General features: G+C 58.1%; 1 protein-coding gene across 3 annotated transcripts; it reads left to right on the plus strand.

The window, feature by feature from the left end:
* IL11RA (interleukin 11 receptor subunit alpha) lies at window positions 1-24,348 on the plus strand. 3 transcript variants are annotated; one of them, XM_065047102.1, is made up of 13 exons: window positions 1-515; window positions 19,070-19,169; window positions 19,522-19,582; window positions 19,692-19,858; window positions 20,046-20,160; window positions 20,990-21,022; window positions 21,427-21,590; window positions 21,731-21,894; window positions 22,010-22,151; window positions 22,584-22,679; window positions 22,892-22,991; window positions 23,640-23,719; window positions 23,825-24,348. In XM_065047102.1, the coding sequence occupies exons 1-13, from the start codon at window positions 15-17 to the stop codon at window positions 23,839-23,841; spliced, it is 1,740 nt and encodes a 579-aa protein (XP_064903174.1). In that variant the 5' UTR covers window positions 1-14; the 3' UTR covers window positions 23,842-24,348. The 3 variants fall into 3 exon arrangements, with proteins under 3 accessions (XP_064903174.1, XP_005507837.2, XP_064903176.1); XM_005507780.3 differs by lacking the exon at window positions 1-515 and adding an exon at window positions 9,779-10,337; XM_065047104.1 differs by lacking the exon at window positions 1-515 and adding an exon at window positions 18,852-18,916.
* The last annotated feature ends 681 nt before the right edge of the window (window positions 24,349-25,029 follow it).

Genomic DNA, 25,029 nt, shown 5'->3' on the forward strand with positions numbered 1-25,029 from the left:
TCGACTCTTCTGGGATGCGGGGAGTGGGGCAGGAAGGGTTGGCAAGTGCAGTAGGTGCTGCCCCGGGAGGGCACTGGGGAGGAGGGTCCCTGCGTCCCGGGCAGAGAACCCCGTGTTCTTGGGAGAACCGTGTACCAGTGCACGCCGTGGGGAGCGATCCCGAGACCAGCGCCCCGGGCGGAGCGGGACGGCCAGACCCGCCGGGGTGGCCCGTGCACCCCAGAGGGGACCGCGCACCCCGCGGGGGGCTGCGGGGAGCTGCGGGGAGCGGGCGAGGGGCCGCCCCGGGTGCGGGGGGCGGCTCGCAGACAGGAAGCGTCCCGGAGCGGCGGCGGCAGATTGGCAGCGCCCTGCTCCAATGGAGCGGCGGCGGCGGCCCCGGCGGCTTCGCACCGCCCGCGCTACCGGCCCCAGCCAGCCCGGCGCGGGCGCCCCGCCGGCCCCGCTCCCGCTCCCGGCTTCGGCCCCGCTCCGCCGAGCGCCATGGACACATAAACGCGGTGCCACGCAGGAAGGTAAGAAACCCTCCCTGTTCCGTCCCGCCGGCACCGAGGGGAAGGGCTCACCGCCGCCCCGACGCCGCGGTGAGGGGCGCACGGCTGCGGGCAGGCTGCCGGCGCTGCGCAGGCAGGCGGCATCCCCGGCTCTTTGCCGCTCGTACTGGGAAATTTGGGGGGGGGCGGGGAGGTACACGTGTCCTCGCAAAGTAGCTGGCAGAGACTTGGCCTCCCGCTTGCCCCCTCCTGCCCGGGGATACCCAGTGCTGCTCCCTCTCCTCCAGCCGGCGCGTCTCCGCCTTGCCCAGAGATGCTCGGGGGATGAACTGAGTCCCCGAGGTGGGAACTTTCAGCCCCTTCCCAGACTTCCAACCGAAAATTGAGCCCACTGTGTCTCCGCAGTGAGTTTTCTGGAGAAAGACTGCAACAGCACCAGGCAAAATGCACCCCTGGCAGGGCCCCCCTTCTCCTGGGGGGTCCGAGGAGGGAAAAGCTGCTCCCAATTATGAGAGGCACAGAAAGAGATGCCTTCCCATGTGCGGGCACTGGCAGGGCTTTTTGCCTTCCTTGTCCCTCCTTGCCCTGGGACGCCATCTCAATCACGACTTCTCTGTCCTGTGCCAGCCCCTGTGGGCACCCAAATCCAGGCTATGCCCACTGCCACCCTCACAGGATGGCCAAGTCACACTCTCTGGCCATGTCACCCCCTGAGTCCCTTCCCAGCTCTGGCTCTGGGCACCTAAGGGGGCCATGGGGCTGAGGTTGGCTTGGACATCACTGTCAGCAAACCCAGACTCTGCTGTGACGGGGCCAGGTGGTGCCTTGGGAATCTCACTTTCCTTGTACTGAGTCTCCAAGGGGAGAAACTCAGAGCTGCATCAACTCCCGGACATGTTGCTGTGCCCAAAACAGTGTTGGATTGACTGGCGTTGGTGGTGTAGCCAGTGCTGAGCCGCCCAGGGCTGGCAGAACGCCTCGGGTGCCAGGAGGTGCCAGCTCCTTGCAGGCTGCAGCCACGTCTGGCTCCTGCATTTGCAGGAGGAGGTGGGGTGTTTGCATTCTGCTTCTGTTTATAGGAGAGCAGGTCACGGCGTGGTTACGCATGGGGCTGCACGGAGCCCACGGTGTCTCAGCCTGGTGCAGAGGAGGCTCGTGGGGAGCTGCGAGCGATGGAGGCTGAGCTGACATGGCTCCTGGGGCAGTAGTGGGGACAGAACACGCCCACAAGGTGCCCCTAGCACCCACACACCCTCTGCTCTACTGACCTGGCACTTTTCTAGGGCAGTGAAAGGGGCCACGTCTCCTATCCGGAGACCCATGAACTGACACTGGCAGCTGAAGTGACATGGAGCTGGGGGATAGAGGTTGTGGGCAGAGCTGCATGTCACCAGTGGTGGGTTGATGGGGTATGTGAGGTGTGACAGGATAGGGGGAAAGCAGTCCCTGGGCCAAAACCTGGGGGATGAAACTGAAGACCAAGGCTGCCTTCAGGAGTCTGAGAGAAAAGCAGCTCTGGTTTTGCCCTGCCTCCTATTCTATGAGCTTTGGTCTTTTGGGAACCTTGAAGGGAGGGGAAAACTTGACTTGATTATATCTGATAAGCCACTTTTTCCCCATCCCAGAGAGCTGTCCTGGCAGTGGGGGAGGAGGATGCTTGGCCGAGTGTAGGCTGTGTTTGTGAAGGATGAATGAATGACTCACAGTGTGGTGAGTCTCCCCGCCATCTTCATCGTGATAGCAGTGGTGGTTCCCCTTTGCATTATCCGTTTTGAGTATATCAGAAGCTGTCATGCTGGATGGGTGCCTGTGCAGCTCACAGCTCTATCCTCTAGCCTGCAGGTACCCTGCCTCCGGTGCCCTTCACCCCCGGCTCGTCTGGACCACCCAGAGTGGGGAAACCCCACACGTGGTGATGGTGCTCAGCAATCTCACCTACCATGAACTAGCTGAGCACTCACTTCAAACCCTCTCTTTCTGCTCCGCTCTTGTTCAAAGGCAACTCCAGACTCTTCCTGCTCATGAAGGGCTCAACCTCCCTCCGATTTCCTGCCAAATGTATTCCTGGAGAGTTTATTCCCCCATGGGTCCGTGCCAACATTGTTGCTTTAGTTCAAGACCTCTTCTCCCTCTCCAGTGTTTACCCTGCTGTATTTATAACTTCCTCATTAGGTTAAGCAAGCCAAAGGATTCTTGCCTCCTCTTCTTTTGCAGATTTGGCCCTGGAGGAAAACCCCTTGTGAGATGCTTCCCTCAGGTGGGGGCAGGTGCCAGCTTGTGGCGTTGCTTTTCTCCCTTCTGAAAATTTCAGCACCTCTCTCAGCTTGTTTCCCCTCTTCTTGTCAAGGTGTGGGAGAGGATGGCTCTGCCCCTGCTGAAGGTGTAACCAAGGTGTAACCAAGCTCTTCTCTATGGGCAAAGCACCAGGGCCTCGATGGCATTTGGGATGCTGTCACAAGGCCAGCATCAAGAATTAGCCCTGGGATGTCTGGGGAGACTTGCTGGGATGTTTAGAGAGTTTTTGGTTTCTCTAAGTGTTCCTGTGGTTACAACAGCATCGCACGTGTGAAAATCACCACATCTCTCCAGCTGGGGATGTAGTGACCTTGTGACCCAAGTTCCTACCAGCAGATATCTCTGCGTCTCCTCCTGATGGTTTTCTGCTTCCATCCAGGCTGTAAAGGTGGTGAATGGTGCAGATGCCTTGCAGTTGTGGTTGACTCGTCTTCTCCAACAGCCAGATTCCCATGGACCATTTCCATGGAAAAAGGAAAATTCCTCTGGAAATTAGAAGCAGGTTTGCAGTGTCGGGGATCAGCATGTTAACAGGAATTATCTCTCGAGTCTGTCTGCTTCCCAGGTCTCTGAATCACCTCGACACGGGAGTGGGATGGGGTGAGCTTCAGGCTCTTTTGGACGGTCACAGCACCTGCAGCTCCAGAAGCAGGTACCAGGCTCTCCAGTAGAGGGGAAGGTCTGGGCTAAAAGGTGTGATTCCTCCTTCTCTCCAGTGTTGTGAGTCTGGGACATAGGAAAAAAAAAGAAACTTCCAAACCTTTCCTCCTGTGTTTGTGTTGGGGAAGGTCCAGGAGAAGAGGAACCAGAAGTACATCAAGACTTGATTCACCTCTGTCCTATCAGGACTGTGCACTGTGGTCACATCTGACCACAGTGGAGCTTGGGTTTGCTCCAGCAAGGATGGGTTCTTGCTGAAAAAACTCACAAGGGGTTTTGGAAGGGTTTGCTGGGGCTGTCTGCTCAGGGGAAGGTCACTTGCGCTGGTGCCTGGCTTGTACACCTTTCCTGAAGATGTTTCTGGAGATGATGAACATGGGCTGGAGGGACCTCAGGTCAGACCTGGCGTGGTCGGATGTGGAGCTGGCCTGTGCGGGCAGCAACGGCCAGAGGTATGCAAGCAGGACCGCGCATTGATCAGGAGAGGGGAGGATGCTGAAAGCTTTTTGGAAATCAAGCCGGGGCTTGCCAGAGGCTGCTCAGCTCTGGTCCCCTCCTCTCCAGAGGAGAGGAGACGGCCAAAATAGAAACAGCCTAATAAAAATGGTTATGGACCCACAGAGATTGCCTTATAGGGAGAGGTGGAAAAGTTTAGGCTCCTTCATCTAATCAAATCCTGATGGTGGAAAGAAGGTCATTTGGGCATCTTCTGGTTTACCCCACCTCCTAAATCGAAAACAAGGGATCCTGAAGCCTTGTCGAAAAGCCAGTGCTGGAGATGCACTGAGGGGAAGAGGGGATGGGAGAAGCTGCCAGCTCTATGGCATCTTGGGGAGGGTCTCCTGACTTCAGCAAAAAGGAACTGCCACCAAATCCCATCTCACCTTGGGGACCCCTGAACAGGGCTCGGGGCTGCAGTCTGCCATCCTGTGGGCAGCCCTGAGGGGTGTACATGTCCCTGCAGAGGAGCACGTGACAGGTGATGGGGGTGGCATGGCACCCCTGCAGCACGTCCCCGCAGGCTGGCACGGCAATTCCCGTCCAGCTGTTTCCTTCACCTTCCTGTGCTTTCACCAGCACCTTCCTTTGGGACTGAAAACTCTGCGTGCTTTGTCCTGGCCAGACCAATAGCTGCAGCTGGAGCCGGGGATCTCACCAGCCCCTCTTTGATGAAAGCCGGCATGGACATCAGTGCCTCTTGAATTCAGTAACACCGTGAAAGGCGTGATTCAGCCATCACCTTCCTGCAAAAGTAGCTAGGGAGAAATCAAAAAGTGTCCTCATGCAGGGTCTCCATCACAGGCTGGCCCAGCACCGTGCTGGTGTTGCGACAGAGCTCCCGACAGCTGTGCTGCAATGGCCCTGCAAAGGTCCCTGGGGATGGCTCGGCCGTGGTGGCCTGGCTTGGCTTTGCAAAAGCCGCTGTCACGCAGGGTGCCCGGGCCAGCTGGCATCTCCCCAGACTTTCTTGCAGGGCCAGGGCCAGCCCCCAGCCCCTGGCAAAGTCTGCAAGAGCCTTTCCTTTTCTTTCCATGAGTCTTGCCTGAGGCCTCAAGGCTTAGGAGGAGCTGGTGGACCCAACCAGCTGTTGCTCCATACTTGTCTTGCAAGGGCCAACACGCAACCCCAGGGGGTTCCTCAGTGCTTGGGCTGCTTTTGATTTTTTCTGCGAGGCTCCCGGGGAGCTGTTGTGTAGCTCCTCTGAGGCTGGTCCACACCATCCCAGCTTTGAGTATTGCAGCTTTATGGCTGGAGCACAGCTGCATGCAGGGCAGCATTGCTTTGCTGTCCGAGTCCCTGATCCTGCACCTGGCTGTGTTCCCCTTCCCCAGCTGGGGCAGTGCCTGGGGTCTTTGTACCCCCAGCACCCAAAAACCAGTTTGTTGCCTTCGGCTCCCGAGCTACCATGTTCCTTCTCCCCACAGCACCAGGGGTGCACACAGGGAGCAGGATGTGGCCCCCCAGGTGCCTGTGACCACACAGGGAGCAGTTGGTGTGATCTCTAGAGGGACCAGTCTCTGGGAGCATCCTGTTGACAGAGCTCTCAGTCTGCTGTGGATCCCCATCCCTCCTTCCCAAACAGAGGCTGCAGATACATGCCGGGCTCTCTGGCAACTCCAACAGCTGGACAGCTTGCCCTGGAGGTGCCTTGGTGGGCTCCACGTATCCACCGGGGCGCTGAGGTTTGGACTTGGAGTGGTCCAGGAGGAGGATGCTGAGATGCCTGGGCTCAGGTGGCGCAGCAGCAGCGGTGCTCGTGCTGTGCTTGAGACGAGTGAAGGATGTAAGGGGAGCAAAGTCCGTGGGGAAGGTCATCTCAGTTTTCAGCCCTAGGGTGCGGCTGCAGGAGCGAGTTGGGTGCTGAGGCAGTGTGTCCTGCTGTGTCCCCAGATTGTGTCCCCAGATTATATCCCCATGAGATGTGTCCCCAACAAGGTGGTTAATGGTGAGCAGGTCCAGCTGTGCATGGAGGATTTTCTTTCTCCAATGCCTGGAAAGGCCCTTGAAGGCTTTTATTCACTTATTTTCTCTGTCTGCCGAGGGGAGCATTTAACCCTCTTGGGGTGTGCAGTGGACCTCAGCGGCACTGCCAGTGATGTGGCAGCTGCATCTCAACCGGCAGCAGCATTTCAGGGATGGCAACGAGTGCCTCTCCACCATCCCTTGCCGCAACCAGCGGAGGGTGGAGCGGGGCCGGAGGCAGCATTTGCGGCCAGCTCTATGAATTTCCAATTACCGTCTCGCCTTGCCGCTGCGTGAGAGGTTCCTGCACCTCATTTTTGGTGAAACAATCCATTTTTCTAAGTAAAGTAATAGCGTGGGCAGGCTACTTGCTGACGGAGAGCCAGCAGCCAGCACCAAGGAGCCTGTGTGCCGGGCTGCCGGCCGTAACCACCTTCCCCGGGCGATGCAGGAATGCTGACCTAATAGAAAAGACATTTAAAGAGAAGTTCTGGAGAGCGGCTCTGCTCGAATTTGGCTCATGCACATGGCTGCTGGCTGCAGCAGGGTCTGTCTGTGCCTCAGCAGGTCCCAGGGACCAGCACAGGCAGAGGGGACATCCCTGATGGGAGCCAGGCACCAGGGCACGAGCCCTCCCAGCTGTCCATCGGCACAGCAGCTGCTTTATTTTCTGGAAAAAAAGGCTGCTTTGGATGGGTTGTCGCAAGCTGTGAGCTGAGACTGAGTTCAGCGCCCGGCTGCGGCTCTCCCAGCGCTGGACAAGCAGTGGAGTTTCACTCTGACGTTTTCCAAATGAGATGTTTTGATTTTTTTTTTTTTTTTTTAATTTTATTTTATTACCCACCCCAAGGTAATGTTTGGAAGGCAAATTTAGCTCGATTTAACTCAAACCATTTTAAAAAAGTAAAACCACTGAAAACTAAACAAGGCCTATCATTTAGAACAAAATGTTTTGGTTTTCATTTTCCTCTTGGCACGAAAAACACAAACCTTTTTTTCTTTTTTTTTTTTTTCTTTTTCCATTTTCCTCTTGACCTACAAACAAGTTTCATTTTTTTTTTTTGTTCCTCCTGGTTGTTTCCCAAGACTGGTCTATGCGATATGTGGCCAGGGGACAGGCAAGCCCCCGTGCTGTCCCTGGTGGGACGAGGGTCCCAGGGCGGGTGCTCCCCCATTGAGGCCAGCGTGGTTTTGCGAAGGCGAGCAGGAACCACTCTCCTCACTGCCAGCATTGACTCAGCAGGAGCTCCTTGTGGAAAAGGGAGGCCTCCGGGGGTGGGATTTGAGTCTGCCCTGGGTCTCCTGGAGCGATGTGAGCCCCGGGGCTGAGCCCCAGGACTGAGCCCCGCTGGTACCCAGGCTGGGCACGGCCGTGCCGCGGTTGCTGTGCCCTGCTGCCGGGCATCCCCGCTGGGAAGGGCGAGCTCTGGCATTGCCTTCTCTCCTTGTTTATTCAGGTTTAAAATTAATCTGACCTTCTACCACTCAGGCTTGTGCAAACACAAGCGTGTCCCTGAGCGGGATCTCCTGCTGGCCCAAGGGGAGTCCTGTCTGTCCCCAAATCTGTGCAGTCACTGTGCCCTCTGGGTGAGGTCTCCAGCAGGACTGGGGTGTGGGGCAATGTTGGGGCACCCGCTCCCACTGTCGTTGTGCCAGCCCCCTCCCATCAAAGGCACCTCTGGCTGTAAATCAGGGCACGGTTAATCCTCCGGTGCGACCTGCCAGGAGGCTGGGTGCCCAGATCCGGCGTCTCTGGGCTGGGCAAGAGGTGGCTGCGATGCCTCCATCTCAGGCAGGAGTCCACATGCCAGAGCCAGCGATTGTTCCCCAAGCCTTGACTCCCTCCGTCGCCCACTGTCCCACTGCTGTGTCCTCCATCCTTTGCCAAATTTCAGCTCTCCGCCCTGCCCCAGCCTCACTGGGACATCGGCTGGGCAGGGGTGGGAGAAGAGATGATGGGGCGCAGTATTGGGGCCAGCCCTGGTGCAGAAGTGAGTGCCCAACTCATCCACCACCTGATTTTATTTTATTCCCTTCTCAGCGCCTCGCTGCATACCGCAGCCGTGCTTTTTATAGCCCCCAGCTGCAGCTTCGGCGTGCTCCCGGCCAGCTCCCCGCTGTGGCCCCGCTCGCTCGGTGCCAGCAGCCCTGGCCAGGGCGGGGGGATGGATGCTGTCCCCGGGGTCCCCGCAGCAGTTCAGCAAGAGGAGAGCACGGGCTGCGGAGGAAGGCAGATAATTAAACCCTAACCCGGAGCCACGCTCCCGTGCCGGCAGAGGCGTTTAAAGAGCCGCATTAGTCACCCCCGTCGCAGCCGGCGCGTGCCGTGTGCCAGCCCGGAGGCGAGCAGCGGTGGCCTGTCCCTCACCGTCCCCTCTGGTGCTGCCCAGGGGTGTTTCCTGCCCGCAGAAGCTGCCATCTCCTTCTATTAAATATGACCAGTTTGCTCCTACCGTGGGGGGTGTCAGCAGTCCCCTCTCCACCCCCAGTTCCGCCCCTCCAGGCTCTGACAGGGTTGCACTGCCGTGAGAGGTTAAAGGGAGGTTAGAGGTTCATGCCCGCTCCCCAGCAGGGCTTTTATGAGCACCTGGGGCTTGCCACCGTGTTTCTGCATCCTGCAGACGTTTCTGCAGCTGGGATGTTGCTATGGGGTCTGGAGCAAGGAAGAGGAGGTGGGATGTGTGGCTTGGTCGCAGGCTGCACACCCAGAGCATCCCTCTGTTGGGATGTGGGGTTTGGAAAGCAGGGACAGCCAGCCAGTGGGCAGGGACCAAGCATCCTCGCTGGGAAGCAGCAACAGTGGGGACGCGGTGTCTCCCTCCCTGTGCTTTCTCCAGATGTGATTTCACCGCCGTGGGGAGGGAGCGTGGCCAAGGGACGGGTCCTGCTCGCCACAGCGGCACCCAGCTTGCTCGCTGGGGTGTTAGTCATTTGGGCCGTGGCTCGGGACAGGGTGTGCCCGGGGTCCCCACAAGCTGGGGGGACCCACGGTTTTGGGATGCTGCCAGGGAAAAGGCAGAGGGATGTAGAGAGGGATGGGGGTAGATTTCTGGGCTCACAGCTCACTGTCCCCCTCCTCAGGGCCCTGGGGAGGGGACACAGGGCAGCAGTGAAAACAGATGTGCACTGACCATCTCTGGCCGAGCAGCAGTGGCCAGGATGGGACCGCCTTTGCCGGGCTGACGCCCGCAGCTGTTTCCCGATGTCCTGGCCATGACTTTTCAGAGTTAGGCATAGCAGCAGGAAGGCAGAGGAGATGCTGAGGGTAGGCAGCATCCTGTTGCAGGGATGGATGTGGGGAGATGTCCCAAGGAAAGGGCTTCTGCAGCGGTTTGTGGGTCCCTGGGGATGAAGAGAGAGTCTGAGGTGCCAGGGAGCCACATGAGACCCTGCCATGACCCCTTGCTCTGCGTGGGTGCTGAGGGTGTTGGATGCCCGGGGCTAATTTTAAACCTTGGCCAAAACACCATCCGGCTTGTTCTGCCTCCGGCAGGGAGGCAGGGAGAGGCCAGGCAGTGAAATACCAGCAGTGCTGCCGTGTGGCTGCTGCCAGGCAGCTGGGGCCAGGCAGCCTTGCCTGCACACAGGCAGGGCAGCGGGCAGGGGAAGGCAGGGAGCTGCGGGGGTGTGGAGGAAGGGATGTGCAGGGGTGGCTTTTCAAAAGCGCCAGCTGTAATTTTAACCTGGTGCAGCTGGCTGCAGGCGGGGGTGGGCGCTCCTAAATCTGCTCCCACCCGAGGGTGCTGGGCTTCACCCTGTCAGGGTTGGGGGTCTCGCCAACAGCACCCCGGTCCTTGGGCGAGCCAGGGTTGGCCGGGGGGCTGCGGGAAGGGGAAGCTGCTGGTACTGCTGGCCAGGTGCTGAGCATGCCGGGAGAGGGGAAAGCCTCGGAGACTCGTTCTGAAACAAGGCTGCCCTTTTATTCTCCTTTACGACTGCATTTTAATATCCACAAACACCCCTCCCTCCCCAGGCTGCTGCCAGCAGAGCCTGTATCGCCTGCGCTTGGCCTGCTGAGAAACCCCGGCCAAACCCTGGGCCCAGTGCAGGGGAGAGGATTATTTTCCCCCCTCGTTGTTTTTTTTCTTTTTTTTTTTTTTTTTTAATATATGTTTTCTATAGCTCTAATTGGACAGGCTTGAGCCCCAGCCAAGGCAAACACACCTGGGGGAACCTCGCCTTACAGACCCCATCTGCTGTGTCGGGGGCTCTGCTCCCCGCACAGCCGCTGCCTGGCCCCTTTATAGGGGAGGGGGCTGCTGGGGGGGGTGGCGTAGGACCGCTCCCACGCCAAGCCAAGCCACAGAGCAGCCTCCGTGCAGGAGGAGAGCCCAGCAAGGCGGTGCAGGGAGATGGTGCAGAGGCAGCGGGGCGCCCAGCAGAGCCCCGTCCCACGGCGACACTCCCGTCTGGCGTGGAACTGAGGTATCTACTTTCCCCCCGGTGCTGCTGTGGTGACACTGGGCTCTGCACCCACTGGGGCAGGATGCTGTGGGAGGGGGACACGGTGGGTACAAGAGTGGTTTTGCTCTGCTGGGGAGACAGTATGGGTGCACTAAGGGGTTGTAGCCCCCAAAATCTGCTTGTGCTTGGGGAGGGAGGGCGTGGGGTCTTCCCAGCGTGTCTGGGTATGTGTGTTGGGCTGTGGGACCACCTACCCGGGGACACCCTTCCAGGGACCATTCGGGAAAGCAAGCAGGGGACATCAGCATGCCAGACCACCACAATGGGTTGCACTGACAGCCAAATCCACACTGGGCTGAGCTTTGGGTACTTCTTTCCATGACTGCCGGATTTCTTGTGGGGCTTTGAAGCTGTGTTTTTCTCCCTCTCATTGTTTCAGGGGCCACGATATAGTCCCCATTGCTGGTAGCCTGAACAGCACCAGGAGCCCCATGTTGGGGTCTGGTGGGTCCCACACCACGTCTGTGCCTGGCTGGAGCCAAGGGAGCTCTTGGGGGTCTCTGCTTGGAGTCCCATCTCTTAGGGGACGGGGGTGCACACCCTGACTGTGTTATGTGTGCCAGGGAGGAGCAGCCCCCTTGGGGGGCATCATCACCACAGCTCATCCTGGAGGACATTTGCTCCTCCACTGTGTTCTCCGCTCCATCCCCAGGGGTGCATGTAGCTCCATCTGCCCCAGCAGAGAACAGGCAGCACCGGGCAGGCATCACTGCTGCAAACTGCCCTCCTGGTGCCTGGGGTGCTGCTGAACGCTCCTCTCAGGAGCTCCAGCAGCCCCTTCGCCCTTTATCCCCTGGCTGGTGGAGCAGAGATGCCTACAAAGGGAAATACCATGTGCTTTGGGGTGCAGCCCCCAAGCCCTTTGCACCAGCATTGCCATCTCAGGGCAATAATAATGCTAGGTGATAGCTTAAAATACAAAAAGCAGGATCCGGCCTCACCAGGATCTATGGGCTCCCTTCAGGTGATGGGCTGGGCTCGGGGGGTTGTGCAGGCTGGGATGTGCCTCTGTCCCCCTTTGACTGGAGGATTTCCCTGTGCATGGGGGGATTTTGGGGTGCGGCTGCTACTGGTCCTTGGTGCCTCCGGCTGTAGCCAGGGCTGTGCAGAGGACAGCTCAAGCGTTTCACAAAGGATTTTGGAGCTGCCTTGGCCTCCAGTCAGAGCAGGCTGCAATGGGAACATTTCGAAATTCTTTTGGATGAGGAAAATTCCACAGGCAGCCCCCCTCCAGAGAAAGTTTGGGATGGCTGAAATGTTTGGAGTGAGAGGCTGTTTGCTTTTGTTTACTCTGAACTGTAACACTGGGGGGTGAACAACACCCAAACAAAACAAAAGGAAAAAAAAGAGACAATAGGAGCCTGTAAACAGAGCTGGCCCAAGCGGGGCTGGGGCGACTCTCCAGCATCATGGAAGGAGATGTGTCACCCCACTCACCGTGTTACTCTGCTTTCCCCCACAGCTCAGATACAATTGCACTTAATCTTTCAAGAGAATTTAGTTGTTTGTTGGGTTTTTTTGTTGATTTTGGGTTTTTTTTCCCCAGCAGAAAGCGAGTGGGTAGATGTTTTTCCAACCTTCTCAACTCAGGTAGGGCAGAGCCTCCATCCCCTGGCCCTGAGCTGCAGCCCCCAGCCTTGGCAGTGGGCTTCTGCCCCAGCTTTTCCCCACTTCTTGCCACTTCTCTACTTCTCCTTTTGGCTTGGGGGCTGCCATCTGGTTAACATGGCCTGAGGCAGGGGGCATGGATGCTGCTGCAGCTGAGTATTTCGCCAGCCTCCATCCCTGCCATGTGCCTTGCACCCTCCTGCATCCCCCGGGCTGCCTTCCCTTAGCAAAGCAGGCGAGGTTGCCTCCAGACTTAGAGAAGACAAGCCACGGTTATCCCATCAGGTGTCAGAGTCTGGCAGCGGCATCCCCACATCACACATTGCCAGGTGTCTGCAACTGCCATCCTCACCCCACATGGGGACATTGCTGGTGGGGTACAAAGGGTTAACAAGCCACCCTTTGATAGTGGCTTTATTTGCCCACCTATGTGGTCCTTAATGACATCTGAAATCCCTCTCCAGCCCAAAATGGATTTTTGTTTTGCAAAAGGAGCAACAGCACATGGCGAGCTGGGGGAGCATTTGTGTAAGGTGAGCTGTTTATTTTGGCTCTGCCGCCCTGCAGCGTTTTGGCTGACCCGGGCACCTTCGTGCCTCGGGGATGGAGCTGAGCCTGATGGCTCCCAGGCACAGGCCAGCTTTGGAGCACGGGGAGGAATGGGGGGAGCACCAGGTAGGGAGATGCTGTGGGTCCCCTCTCCTGCTCAGGGTTCCCAGCACTAGCCTGCAGTTTCTCAGGAGCATCAGGAGGAGCTGGGCTTGCATGGGGAATACACATCTGTGCAGAAATATGTATGTTCATCCCCTACATATATGAGTGCATATGCTCTTTTGTCAGCTCCAGAGCCAGCTTATGGGGGCAGTTTTTTCTGGGGGGGTTGAAATGCTGAGGCACAGGCTGGTACCCAGCTGGTATCCATCGTGCTGGCAACCACGGGTTCACTGAAACCTCTTCCAGGCTGGGCTGAGCCCAGGAGCAGAAAAATATCCCAAATCCTAAAACGTTCCCGGGACAGGAAGAGCCTTTCCCACCCTGTTCTAATCACAGGGTGGCCCAGCTCACAGCCGGCGTGTCACACCCGTGTCCCTAGATCAAGCACGGTGCCTGTCCCTGTCCCATGACCCTGTGCCGAGGACACTGGGGACACAGACCCCCACAATCTCTGTCCTAAAATTAATTTTCGGGCCATAAAGAAGACCCCCGGCACTGAGCTTCTTTACAGCTGGGAGATTATTTTTAGGAATTTCTCTGGTGCGTGGCTTCAGGGGGGACCGTGGGGATGGGGACAAGGAGGGGGGGGACCCCTTCTCATCCCCCCTCCAAATGCAATGCTGCCAGCTGGCACCGCGTCGGGACTGCTGGCTGCTAATGGGGGCCCTTGCTGTTTTGACCCTTGCCAATGCCTCTGGTTACAACCAGGAGCCAGAGACTTCTGCTTCCCATGGGAAGGAGCAGAGGAGGGTAGAAATCAGGGCGTTGAGATGGGAGTTTCCTGGCTGGTCTAAGAGAAAAGCCTGACCACCATGAGAAGAGAAAAGCTACCACCATGCCAAGGTGTGTGGTGGCTCCGTGGGCCCCCAGCACCAGGTCCAGCTAGTGGCCACCAGCCCCGCGGAGGAGAGAGGTGACCCTCGGGATGTGGGGGCGTGTTTTGGGCTTGACTTGGGACACCAGTGGGGCTGTGGTCGGCTGGGCATCATCAGGGGATGTCATGCAGGGGTTGGTCAGGGTTAAATGGAGATGTGCATTGTACCCGGCTGTGGAGGTGAACTGGTGCCCTGGGTGGCATTGGGGTTAAACCTGTGTTTGGGCCAAACTGGGATTTAACCCCATCTTTGGAGTGGACTGGTATTAACCCCACTTCTGGGCTGCATTGAGTTTAGCCCCACATTTTGACTGTGTTGCCTGATGGCTGGGCTGTCTTGGGTTTAAGGTCATGTTTGGATTGTGTTGGGGATAACTCTCTGTTTTGGCTGAGCTGGAGTTTAACTCCACACTTGGGCTGAACTGGGCTTAACCCCACTTCTGGTCTGCATTGGGTTAAGCCCCGCATTGGGACTTTGTAGCCCCAGGTTTGCGCTGAGCTGGGGTTAATGCCACTCCTGAGCTGTGCTGAATTTAACCCAACACTTGGACTGCATAACCCCATATTTGAGCTCTGCTGGGCCTAACACTACGTTTTTGCTGAGCTGGATTTAATCCCACTGCTAGACTGTACTGGATTTAACCCCAAGTTTGGACTGTGCTGGATTTAATCCCACGCCTGGGCTAGATAGCATTTAATCCCACTCCTGGATTGAGTGGGATTTAAGCCTGTTCCTGGGCCAGGTGGGGTGTAATCCCTTGTTTGGGCTGCCCTGAGTTAGGCCCCACACTGGGACTGTACTGAGTTTAACCCCGTGTTCAGGTTGCACGCAGGGCTTACTGGACTGCGCTGGGAAAGGCTGCAACTGATTTTGCTCATTTAACTGGGGCAATTCCAGTGCGCTGGCTCAGCCCAGCCTGGCATGGTGCCCCCACTGCCAGCAGGCATGGGGGCCCATGGGTGCTCAGCACCCCACTGAAGGGTTGCAGAGGAAACAGCTCTTTTTGTGGTCCCCAAGGCAGCAGAAGGCCTGGGAACAGCAAGTGGGGGTTCTCCGCTTGGCTTTGGGGAGCATCACCCTGGCAGTACCCCAGGGTGGGCAAGGAGTTGCCGCCAGGCACTGTGGGTGGTCCTGTGGGCTGTGCATGGCCCCAGTGGCCCTGGAGGTGGTGGAGGACATGGTTCCCTCCCTGCTGGCACCCATCGCTGGACTTTCTTTGGGCACATAGCAGCTGGGAGGGTACCAGCAGCATTTAGGGGACAGGGATGGCTGGTTGCAAGGGACTGTCCCAGCAGTGGGTTTGAGGCTTCTCCCTGCTCTGAAGTTGCATGTTAATGCGATGATGATGGAGGTCACCAGTGGTGCTGCTGGGTTTGTGGTCAGATCGGCAGCCATATGGATGGTCTCAGACCATGCCACAGCTTCTTGGGCAGGGCACAGGCGCTTCTGTGAGGCTGCCAGGAGGAGGGGGGTTTAGCAGGTGCTGTACTCCCAAGCCTACAGGACAGCAAAGAGAGGGAAATTCCTGCTGCTTCAAAACGCTGCCATCCTTGGCCACAGGTTTCCCATAGTGGGCGCCAGCACAGAGGAGAGTCTTGAGTGCAGGACCAGGGATGCTCCCCCCAGCTGAGGGGCAGGAGAACAACGTGATGCCATCTCCAGGGTGTTAGAGGTGGACGGAGTCAGGCATCGCCTATTGCAAAGCAGCTTTTTGCAGGTGGGTGTCTCTGGCAGAGCCAAGAAGGCAGCAGGCAGAGCATTCTCTGGGTGATTTGCTGCATCTCTATTGCAGCGATGCTGCTCTGGACCACCCTGGGGAGAGGTTAGGAGACCCCTCAGTTTTCTCTGCTCAGTGGGGAGCATGCCGTCTCCCCACTGCCATCCTCACCCCTGTGACTCAGCATCGTCTGCTTTTGTCTGTACCACCACCACCCCCAGCTCTGCATGCGGCTCATTCTCTTTGAAGAGTGACTTCAAATGAAGCAAAGCAAAAAAATACCCAAAACAAACTGTCTTTCAAAGTGCCGAACACAATGGAAAGTTGGCCTCCCCCGGGAATCTGCGCCAGGCTTTTCCAGGCCACGACGGGGGGACTGTCACACCCCGTGTGGGTGTTGGTGCCAGTGAACATGACTGAGATTTTGGGGGGTGTTTTAACGTGCAGTATTTCAGTTTGGATGGACAAAGGGGCCCACAGCAAGATTTCTCCCCACGGCTCCCAAAATTTTTGGATGAGCTGAAATGTTGTCCAGCGAGACAGCAGGGTCAGTGCAGGATGGAAAGTGGCACCTTGTGTTTCTGGTTCACAGCGGCTGGTGCCACACGTAGCCTGGTCACACTGGCCATGATGGTGACAAGAGCGTCCTGTGGTGAGGGAGCAGCATCTGTCACTGCTGCCCTCCCTGCAGGGACAAGCCACAGCCCCAGGCTGGGTCCCTCTGCCCTGGCCGTGACAGGTCACCCAGCCCCGGGCGGGCAGCAGACGCCTCTCGGGTCTGGATTAGCATGCAGGGAGGAAGAAAAGCTCCGATTGTTCCCTCTGTCCCGGCTCAGCTCCAGCATCACTGGGACTCCCTGTCTTGCAGACATGCGACTGCCAGTGCAAGCACAGAGGGATGCTTTCTCCATCTGTGTGCCCATCGTGGGGGTGAAGAGCTGCTAAGGAAGGTAGTCTGGCAAACCACCTGTGTGTGTGTCATTTGCACGCCTGTTTTCCCATCAGTGAGGCAGTTTGGTTGCAGAAAGTTCGAGGATCCTTTCTGGGCAGGCTGTTTTGGCCCCCTGCCACACCGACACACCCGTGGGCTGGGGGAAGCTCTGGGTCTTTCCCTGCTCTGTGGCTCCTTCCCCTTTTGTTTGTGGCCTTCGGGCAGGCGAGGAAGGGCTTACCCTGTTTCTGCTCTCTGTGGTGATGCTGGGCTGTGGCTAGGTTTTGGCAATGCTCAGCCGGGTCATTTACTAAGCCAGTGTGTGCATCTGCGGGGTAGGAGGGAGTTCAGTGCTGTGTCACTGCACTGCAGCTGCCCAAAAGAGCCTGTCTGAGGCAGGGGAGCTTATGGGGTGCTGGGGTGAGGATGGGGAGCTCTGAAGGGGCCCTGGGACAGAGGTACTGGAGGGGATGATCTAGGGTGGCTCTCAGAGTGGGTAGTGGGGAGATCATGGAGATCAGTATTTGGAGTGCAGCTGGGGACAGGGTCTGCGGAGATGCCCTCTGCCACCACATAGAGGTCTGTGGTGCTTCTGGTCTGTTGGCAATACCACCTGCAGCCAGGTTGGCTGGGCAGGGCTTGCACCCTTCCCCAGGGATGTTAGCAGTGTCTGGATGCAAGTCATGCCGTTCCCACACCATTTCCCTTGTCCACCCAGGGGAAGATGCCTTTCAACATCACGGCTCTAGGGTCATTTTTTGTTTTTCATCTTTGGTCTTGAAGCACTCAGCAGCCCTGAGACCTGTCAAACTCGTGTCAGCAGTGAGCCAGCGCCCAGAGCGCATCCTCCTGCCACACAGGGGCATGGTGAGCAGTGGGCACAGCCGCTCTGCCTTCACCCTCCGCAGCGCTTGCATGGAAACTCAGGGTGGTCAGGAGAAGAAATGATTTTATTTTAAAACTATTTATCTCTCTCCACACTAACACACTCTCCCTTCTCTCTGACCCGCGCCCATCCCATTAACTCTAGCCCACGTGATGTTTGGAGTTATTTTTGGTTGCTGCTTTTAAGTGTATTTTAAGTCTCTTTTTTTTTTTTCCATCACCAAAATATTTTACTTTCAGGCCAAATGTTCCCAGTTAGTTACCAGCATAGCTTTGGCAGAGGCCTTTTAACTGATGTTTCTTGGGAACATTTCTACGAGTGGTTTGGTAGGAAAAGCTTATGACAGTCTCAATAAATCACTTATGTTTGGAGATTGTGTTTGAGGCTGCCTGGTGTGTTCAGGACAGAGCTGATGCGGAGTGCCACACACCTTCCCCCCTGCACTTGTTGGGTTGAAGCACATCGCCTCATAGCTCTGATTTCCTTCACTACGTGATTTGGTTTGCAGCCATGGGCTTCTGCCCATGGGAGAGCAACCGGCAGCTGCTCTGGGGTGCATTTGCAGGGCTGGGGCATCCCTCCCTGGAGCCCCTTGACTGTTGAACCTGGGTGACTCAGGGGGATGCAGATTTATACCCAGAAGCTGCATCCTGCACTTGGGGCTGGCAGGGAGCTCACTTTCTACTGTGCCCTCAGCCCCTGCCCACCTGCGACTGGAAGCAGAGCACAGTAATATGGGTGTAAATAAACAGGCCTTCCTTTTTTGTGGGAGGTGGGCAGGGAGGATCTTCTAGGGAGAAATGATTCAGCTGTCTGTGCCTGCTGGGGACGGATATGGCTGGCTCATAGGGACAGTGTGATGCTGCTGGTATGGATGACATGATGCTGTCCAGGACGGCTGCCCTGGGGTCACTCTGTCTGGGGCAGATGGGGTGATGCTCACTGGGATGGACAGGGTCATGCTGGCTGGGATGGATGCCCTAGGGCAGTGACAGTGCTGACTGGGAAAGACAGTGGTGCCGGCTGGGATGGACAGGGTGATGCTGGTTGGGATGGACAGGGTAAGCGTGGCTGGGACAAACAGGGTGACACTGGCTGATATGTGCAGAAGAATGCAGGCTGGAATGAATGCCTTAGGGGATGCTGGCTGGCACAGACAAAGGAATGCTGGCTGGAATGGACAGAGCGATGCTGGCTGGGATGGACAGGGAGATGGTGGCTGGCACAGACAGGGGTGAGAAGACCCACGTCTTTGTCTGGGGTTGACCCATGGGGAGCGGAGTGCACACCCCTTCCTCAGCATCCCCCTCACTGGTGGTCTCTGGGTGGGAGGAAAGGATTTCAGGGCCATTCTCCCTGGGTCCAGATACTTCAAGCATCCCAGAAGGGCACAGACCTGCACATACCAGCCCTGCAGCAAGGCCAAGGATGGGCAGTGATGTGGGACCCCCATCCAGCCCAACTTCTAGTAAGGTCTGATCTCTCACAGACATGCTGCCCTGTCTGTGTGAACCTATTCAGTTCTAATTGTTGTCTCCTGCCACATAAAAACAGGTCAGAAATTCTGCTTAGTCCCTTCCTGCTCCAGCAGCACCAGCTCAGGTATCTGGACCACCCTGGGGCTGAGAGCCAGCTCAGGCTCCCAGCATAGGTCAACAGTGTCAAAGAGCCCTTTGTCTTGCCAGCCCGTGCAGCCACAAGGTCCTGGTCAATGTTTGCCCTTTGCATCCCCCCTCCAGGCATGGGGACTCCTCAACAGCTGTGACAGTGGAAAAGACCCTGCCTGCTGTCCTGGATGGTGTCACAGCGGTATGGTCCCCACGCTGTCCTGAGCAGGACGCAATGGGAGGAGGGGGAGATGCAGGGTCTGTGGTCCTGCAAGGATGCTCTGGGCCGTGGGCCTTGCCCGATGCCCCATTGCAGGGGATAACACCCTCTCCCTCCCCACTCTGCCTCCTCCAGATGCGCAGTCCCATCCCAGGCCTGGGCAGGGTGATGGTCTTCCTCGCAGCAGCCCTGGCGTCAGCCTCCCTCGCCATCCCCGAGGGCTGGGAAGAGGAAGGTAAGCCACCCTCCAAGCCCCCTACACAGCCCCCACATCCCAGACATGGGGACCCTGAGGGCACTCCATTCCCCTCTGGCAGGCACAGACCTACCAGAATCAGGGTGTACACAAAATGCAATCCTGTGGTGCTGGGTGTCCTCTGTCCAGGACCCCCCTGCAGCTACTCCTTGCCCAGCCCCAACTGGGACCAGTCCTTCCCAGTCCCGCATGGTGGCAGCTGTGTGAGGCAAGACCCCACAGCCAGAACCCCTCATCCTAGGGTCGGGATACAGCCCCAGGCTGCCCACAGCCTTGACATGGGGTGGCACAGGGTGCTAAGACCCATCTGAGGGTGTGTGTGTCCCTCTAGGTGTGCAGTATGGACAGGTGGGGACAGACGTGACGCTGTTGTGTGCCGGTGCCCACTCCGGGTAGGTCTTTTCCGTACGCGCTGGGAGATTTATCCGATGGGATGGTTTGCAGGTGGTAACCCCGCAGTCCCCATCCTCTAATGCAGCTTGCCCGATCTCTCCTCCACAGCTCGCTGGTGCAATGGCGACGGGCAGGAGCTGAGGCATTGCCGGAGGGCTCGGCCATCCATCACGGAGCCCTGGTGCTGCCGCACGCTGGCTTGGCCTCTGCGGGGACCTACAGCTGCCACAGCGAGGACGGTGACCTCCTGCATGCCGTGTCCCTGTGGCTGGGGTGTGAGTAGCATGTTCCTGGGTTGGGTATGGGGGGTGTGTGGCCCCATAGGAATGGGCCAGCAGTACCCACCCCCCCGGCAGAGGCTTGCCAAGGGAGGACTTGTGGTGACCCAGGGGTGCCTGCATGCTGGCTGGACTGCAGGATGGAGGACGTCTTGCTCACTGTCACTTTCCCCTCCAACCCCAGACCTGCCGGGAGTCCCCTTTGTGTCCTGCAGAGCATCCGACTATGAGAATTTCTCCTGCTCATGGACCTCCAGTGTGGAGACCTTCCTCCCCACCAGATACATCACCACCTACAGGTGATGTATCCCTACAGTGCAGGGTTTGGGGGATTTATGGGGCGAGCCAAGGGTCCCAGCCAAGGATAACCACCAAATCCTGCCAACCGTCCAACCCATGGTTCTCCTTCTGCCCCAAGGACCATGCTCCTCCTCAGAGTATGTCATGTTTTGGGATAAGTAAAGCACAGAGCATGTCTTGCTCCAAGGGTGGGCCCCCAGCAGACTGGGGAGCTGGCACATGCAGGCTGCCTCCCTGCCGAGAGCTCTGCCAGCACCGGAGGGGCCAGAAAAGAGAAGCAGGTCATCTGCAAGCTGCTGAGTGCTTCGGCATGCTTCAGAGTGAAAGAAGCCCCGGCAGTGTCACTGCTTCTAATTATCCCAGCAGGCCAAATTAGCGGGCTGCTTTTGAAGTCAGCCGGAGCTCATAAAGCACAGCCCTGCTAAAAGCTGCAGGAGCAGGGGGCTGAGCAGGGCTCAGCAAGAAGGGGGCTGTGGGAAGCCAGGGGCTTTGGGGGCCATAGGGTGAGGGCTTTTATCAGTGTCCCTGTGCCTTTGCTGCTGCATGATGAACATCAGGTGGGCAAGGGTGGTCCTGCAGGGCAGACCCTCCTGAGCACACCACTATCTCATTCCCCTGGGACTCCTATTCTGCCAGGCTGCTCACCAGCGGGTCTGGGTGTGGCGTTAGCTCCATCCCTTGTGCCATGTCACCCCCGTTTGTCAATGTGGGAGTGAGAGGCTGCTCTGTGGTGTGGAGGCCCCTGTTCTTCCTCTGGGTCATGATGGGGATGGCTTCATGCTGTCCCCTCATCCTCACTATCTGCTTTTGTGTCTCTCTCTGTGGCAGGAAGAAATCGCTGACAGGCGAAGAGAAGCGGAGGTAGGACTGAGTCCCCACCCTGGTCCTGCTCCCTGGGGGCTGACCCCTGTCCCAAAGGCTCTGCCACCGTCCTCAGCAGGGTCCCTGAGATAAGGGCTGAGTGTCTCCATGATGGAACCAACTCCTCAAGCCTGGGGCTATGGGAGAAGGTTTTGCCCCAAGGAGGGATCTTCCCAGGAGAAACTGCGGGACTGAGATTTAGGTCACTTCAGTCCCTCTGAGAGGGATGTGCCAGGCCCTGGAGGGGTGAGACCAGCTGCCTGGACCCTGTCTGAGCCATAAAGGGGAGCTGCGTCCTCCACTGGGCTCTTTGTATGAGGGTCTCTCCACATGGCACCTCCTTGGCAGCACTGGGACACTATGCATGATAGGGACGTGTCACTACCCCTTCTCCCCATCTGCAGGAACAAGAATGGGCATGTGGGGCCATGCCTGCAGGATCCGTCCCACCCCGGCACCTGCACCGTCCATGGGTCAGAGTTCTGGAGCTCCTACCGCCTGAACATCACTGAGGTTAACCCGCTGGGATCCAGCTTCCGCCTCCTCGATGTCACCATGCAGGCCATCAGTGAGTCCCTCTCCATCAGTCTGTTTGTCCCCATGTCTGTATATCACCTGGGCATCCAGCCCTGCGTGGCAATGGGGAGCCCAGCTCCCCTCTGCATGGCAGTCTGGTGTGACAAGGGCTCCCTGTCATCTCCCACACAGTTAAGCCAGACCCTCCAGAGGGGTTGGTGGTGGAGCCCATCCCCTTGGCCCCACGGCGGCTCCATGTGAGCTGGAAGTACCCATCATCCTGGCCCAAGGAGCCCCACTTCCAGCTGAGGTTTCGACTACAGTACCGGCCCGTGATCCACCGCTCCTGGTCCGTGGTAAGTGATGGATGAGGGAGAGCAAAGCCAGTGTGGGAGCAGGGTGGGCATGGGGCGGGGGGGGGGCAGCGAGGGGTGCACCCTTCTGCCCAATGGTTCCTCTCTGCTGGCTCAGGTGGAGACAGTGAACCTCTCCGAGGTGATCACAGATGCCTTTGCTGGGCTGGAACACGTGGTCCAAGTCAGTGCCAAGGATTTCCTGGATGCGGGGAACTGGAGTGAGTGGAGTGCTGAGGCCCGGGCAACGCCAGTCACAGGTGCGAGTGGGACAGGCTGAAGCACTCAGCATCCCTGCCAGGTTGTGCCATCCCTCCCAAAAGCCCCTACAGCACTGGGCTGCCCTGCTCCAGCTTGGCACCCATTTCCCCAGATATCACCCAGGGCAAGCCCCAGCTCCTGGAGTCCCTTAAAGTTGACCCAAAAAGCTGGTCTCATGTACCATACAAAAACTGTGCTACAAAGGGGCAAAGCGTCTCCCAGCCCCATGGCAGGCTGCAGCCCTGCTGCTCCCATTTGGGGTTTCTCCCTACAGCCTCAGGTCTCCTGTAGCAGCAGTAGCACCCCCGCACACCCTTGGGCTGACAAGACCTTTGGGGCACAGAGGCACCCTTCTTTGCTCCTCCCTGTGCGTCCCTGGGGTGCTGGCCATGATGTGGGGTCAGTGATTCCCACCCACTCTGTCCTTCCAGACCCAGCCACTGCGATGAGTGAAGAAACCACTACAGATCCCAACCTGGAGAGCCTGGCTGAGGAGCCCTCCCAGGCTCCCAACCCTGAGCCTATCAGTGAGTAGAACTGGGGGTGGTGGACAGGACTGGGGACTGCACACAGACAGCTGCCTGCCTGTGCACACCTGTGGCTGAGAGTAATGGGAAGGGTCTCTTGCCCTGTGCCCACACATATGTGGGGTGCTGCGATACCCCAGGAGCTTGCAATAGGGTCCACCAGGTGCCAGGGGTTGTGGTATCCCTTGACCCTGACAGTCTCTCTGTCCCAGACCGCAGTGACCCCCTGGAGAAGACGGCTGTCCTGGTGTCGCTTGGGATCTTCGCCTTCTTTGTCCTGGCTGCTGTTCTTGTCATCACCATCCTCATATGGTAGGTTGGGTTTTGAGAGGTTACTGTCCCCAGACCCTCAGCACAGGGTGCCCCGTGTCCCCCGAGCCCTGTTCTGGGTTCCCTGCCCAAACAGACTTGATGCCAGCCCCATAAGGTGCTTTATGCTCCTCTTGGTTCCTTGCCACATCAATGCGTCTTGCCAGCACACCCCACCAGCTGCAGCACTGCCCAGCTTGCTGGAGTCATTCTGATGAGCCCACATCCATGGGACCTTTATCTGTATCCCAAAAAGATGCTGCTGTCACTAACATCCCCCCAAAGCCTCCTGCCTCACTGGGGACTCTTATGCTCCAGAGTCAGCACAGAGACACCTCCAGATGCCTTTGCCCCCTGGCAGTCCTGTCCCCAAGAGCTGCCTGCTGATTCTGTCCCTGGGTCCCCTCTCATCCTGCCACAATTGAGCAATCCCTGCCATGCTGTGGCCCTGCTGTTGGTTTGTCTCCATCCCAGCCCTGCTCTGTCTTGTGACCAGCTCCTGTTGTAGCTCTGGAGCTGACCTGCTGGAATGGCATGGCACAGCTGGGCACAGCTGGATGGGGGTGCAGAGCGGGATTACTGGGGTTGAGGGCAATCCTGGTGCACAGGGATGCTGCTTGAGGTCCTCAGCCACCTCTACTCTGTCCCCAGGCTCCGGGTGAGGAAACACGGCAAGGACAAGACAAAACCCAACTTCTTGGTTACTGCCACCCACTTGAAGGCACTGCCGAGTGAGTCGGGGTGCAGGGGGAGTAATGGGGAGGATGCAGGGGAGGGAGTGTAGGGTAAGGGGCAGGTCAGTGATCCCCTTGACCCCCTGCCCTCTCTCTTGGCAGAGGCCCAGATCCTGTAGAGAGCCTTGGCCAAATCCCGCTCCCTGCACCCACTCGCCCACGCCTGGGACTCGATGCCACTGCTGGTTCCCAAGGACCCCACACTTCCTGGGTCACCCCACAGCTGTGGACATTGCCGAAGCACCTGGGGGTGCTGGATGGACGCTAAGGAGAGAGGCTTTGCTCCCAGGAGCTTTGGGCTGCCTGTGCCTACCAGGAGCTGGCTGGAGGCACCTTGGACTCAAGGCGGAGGGCCAGCCCCACCGCCAGGCGCTGCTGAACACATGGGGATAAAATGCTGAGCCAGCCATACTTCACTGCCTAGTGTTGAGGGGGACCACCCATGCGGGCTACCAGGGGATGCTGAGCCTTGCTGATCACCCCCCACCAGCCACCAGCAAGTAGAAGGGACCTCCCCCAAACCCTCTGTCCCTCTCCCCCATCCCTCTGTCCCCATCCCCCGTACTGTGGCTGGACGAAGCAGTGATGCCAATAAAGGGGATAGTGATGGCACTGCCCAAGCAATACCCCTTGCAGATGGTGCTGGGCCAGGGGAGAAGTGAGTGGCAGCAGGTGAGATACCAGCTTGGGGATGGTCCTTGCAGGAGGTGCACAGGCAGCAGAGCTGGTCCCCAAATAGGTCAGCCCCTTCCCCAGGTACCTGGAGGGGCTGAGAGAGACCCTTTCCCAGGCCAGCCCTTGCCATGTGCCAGAAGAGGATGCAGGCAGCTTCCTGGGACAAGTCCCCTGCCCTTGCTAGCCCAGCAGCAGGGATTGGACCCTCTGCACAGCAACCCTTGCTCAGCATGTGGCCCCCTCCCCGTGCCTCCACCGGGCCCCTCTAATGGCCTTCTAATGGCTTCCGTGTGTTGGCACCTCTCGACCCCAGGGCTCAACGCCAGCAGCCAAGCGAGATCCAGATGGGCTGGGTGGAAATTTAGGCAGTGGCAGCACAGGGAGCACAGGGAGCAAAGCCAGCAAGGAGTGGGTCCCTGCGCCTGCCCTGACGGGGAGATGTGTCACTCCTGGCTGGGCCTCAGGGCTGCCCTTGAACCTGGGGTGCAGAGGGATCCTGGAGTGGGGTCTTGGTGAGGACTGGGTTGGAGGGTACACGGGCAGGGTGGGCATAAGGAGACAGATCCTGCCTGGGCTTCTGGACCAAACAGACGCATTCCCGGGTGCATCCCAGAACTTGCCAGCTCCAGCTG

Source organism: Columba livia, chromosome Z, assembly GCF_036013475.1.
Source record: "Columba livia isolate bColLiv1 breed racing homer chromosome Z, bColLiv1.pat.W.v2, whole genome shotgun sequence".
NCBI classification, from domain to species: domain Eukaryota; kingdom Metazoa; phylum Chordata; class Aves; order Columbiformes; family Columbidae; genus Columba; species Columba livia.

What these genes read in the sequence shown, in the direction of transcription:
- IL11RA (XM_065047102.1), top strand. Translation starts at nt 15, where the DNA reads ATGCGGGGAGTGGGGCAGGAAGGGTTGGCAAGTGCAGTAGGTGCTGCC. An exon ending in ACAGGCGAAGAGAAGCGGAG is followed by an intron (nt 21,023 to 21,426) that starts GTAGGACTGAGT and finishes CCCCATCTGCAG; the next exon opens with GAACAAGAATGGGCATGTGG. An exon ending in TCCCAACCCTGAGCCTATCA is followed by an intron (nt 22,680 to 22,891) that starts GTGAGTAGAACT and finishes TCTCTGTCCCAG; the next exon opens with ACCGCAGTGACCCCCTGGAG.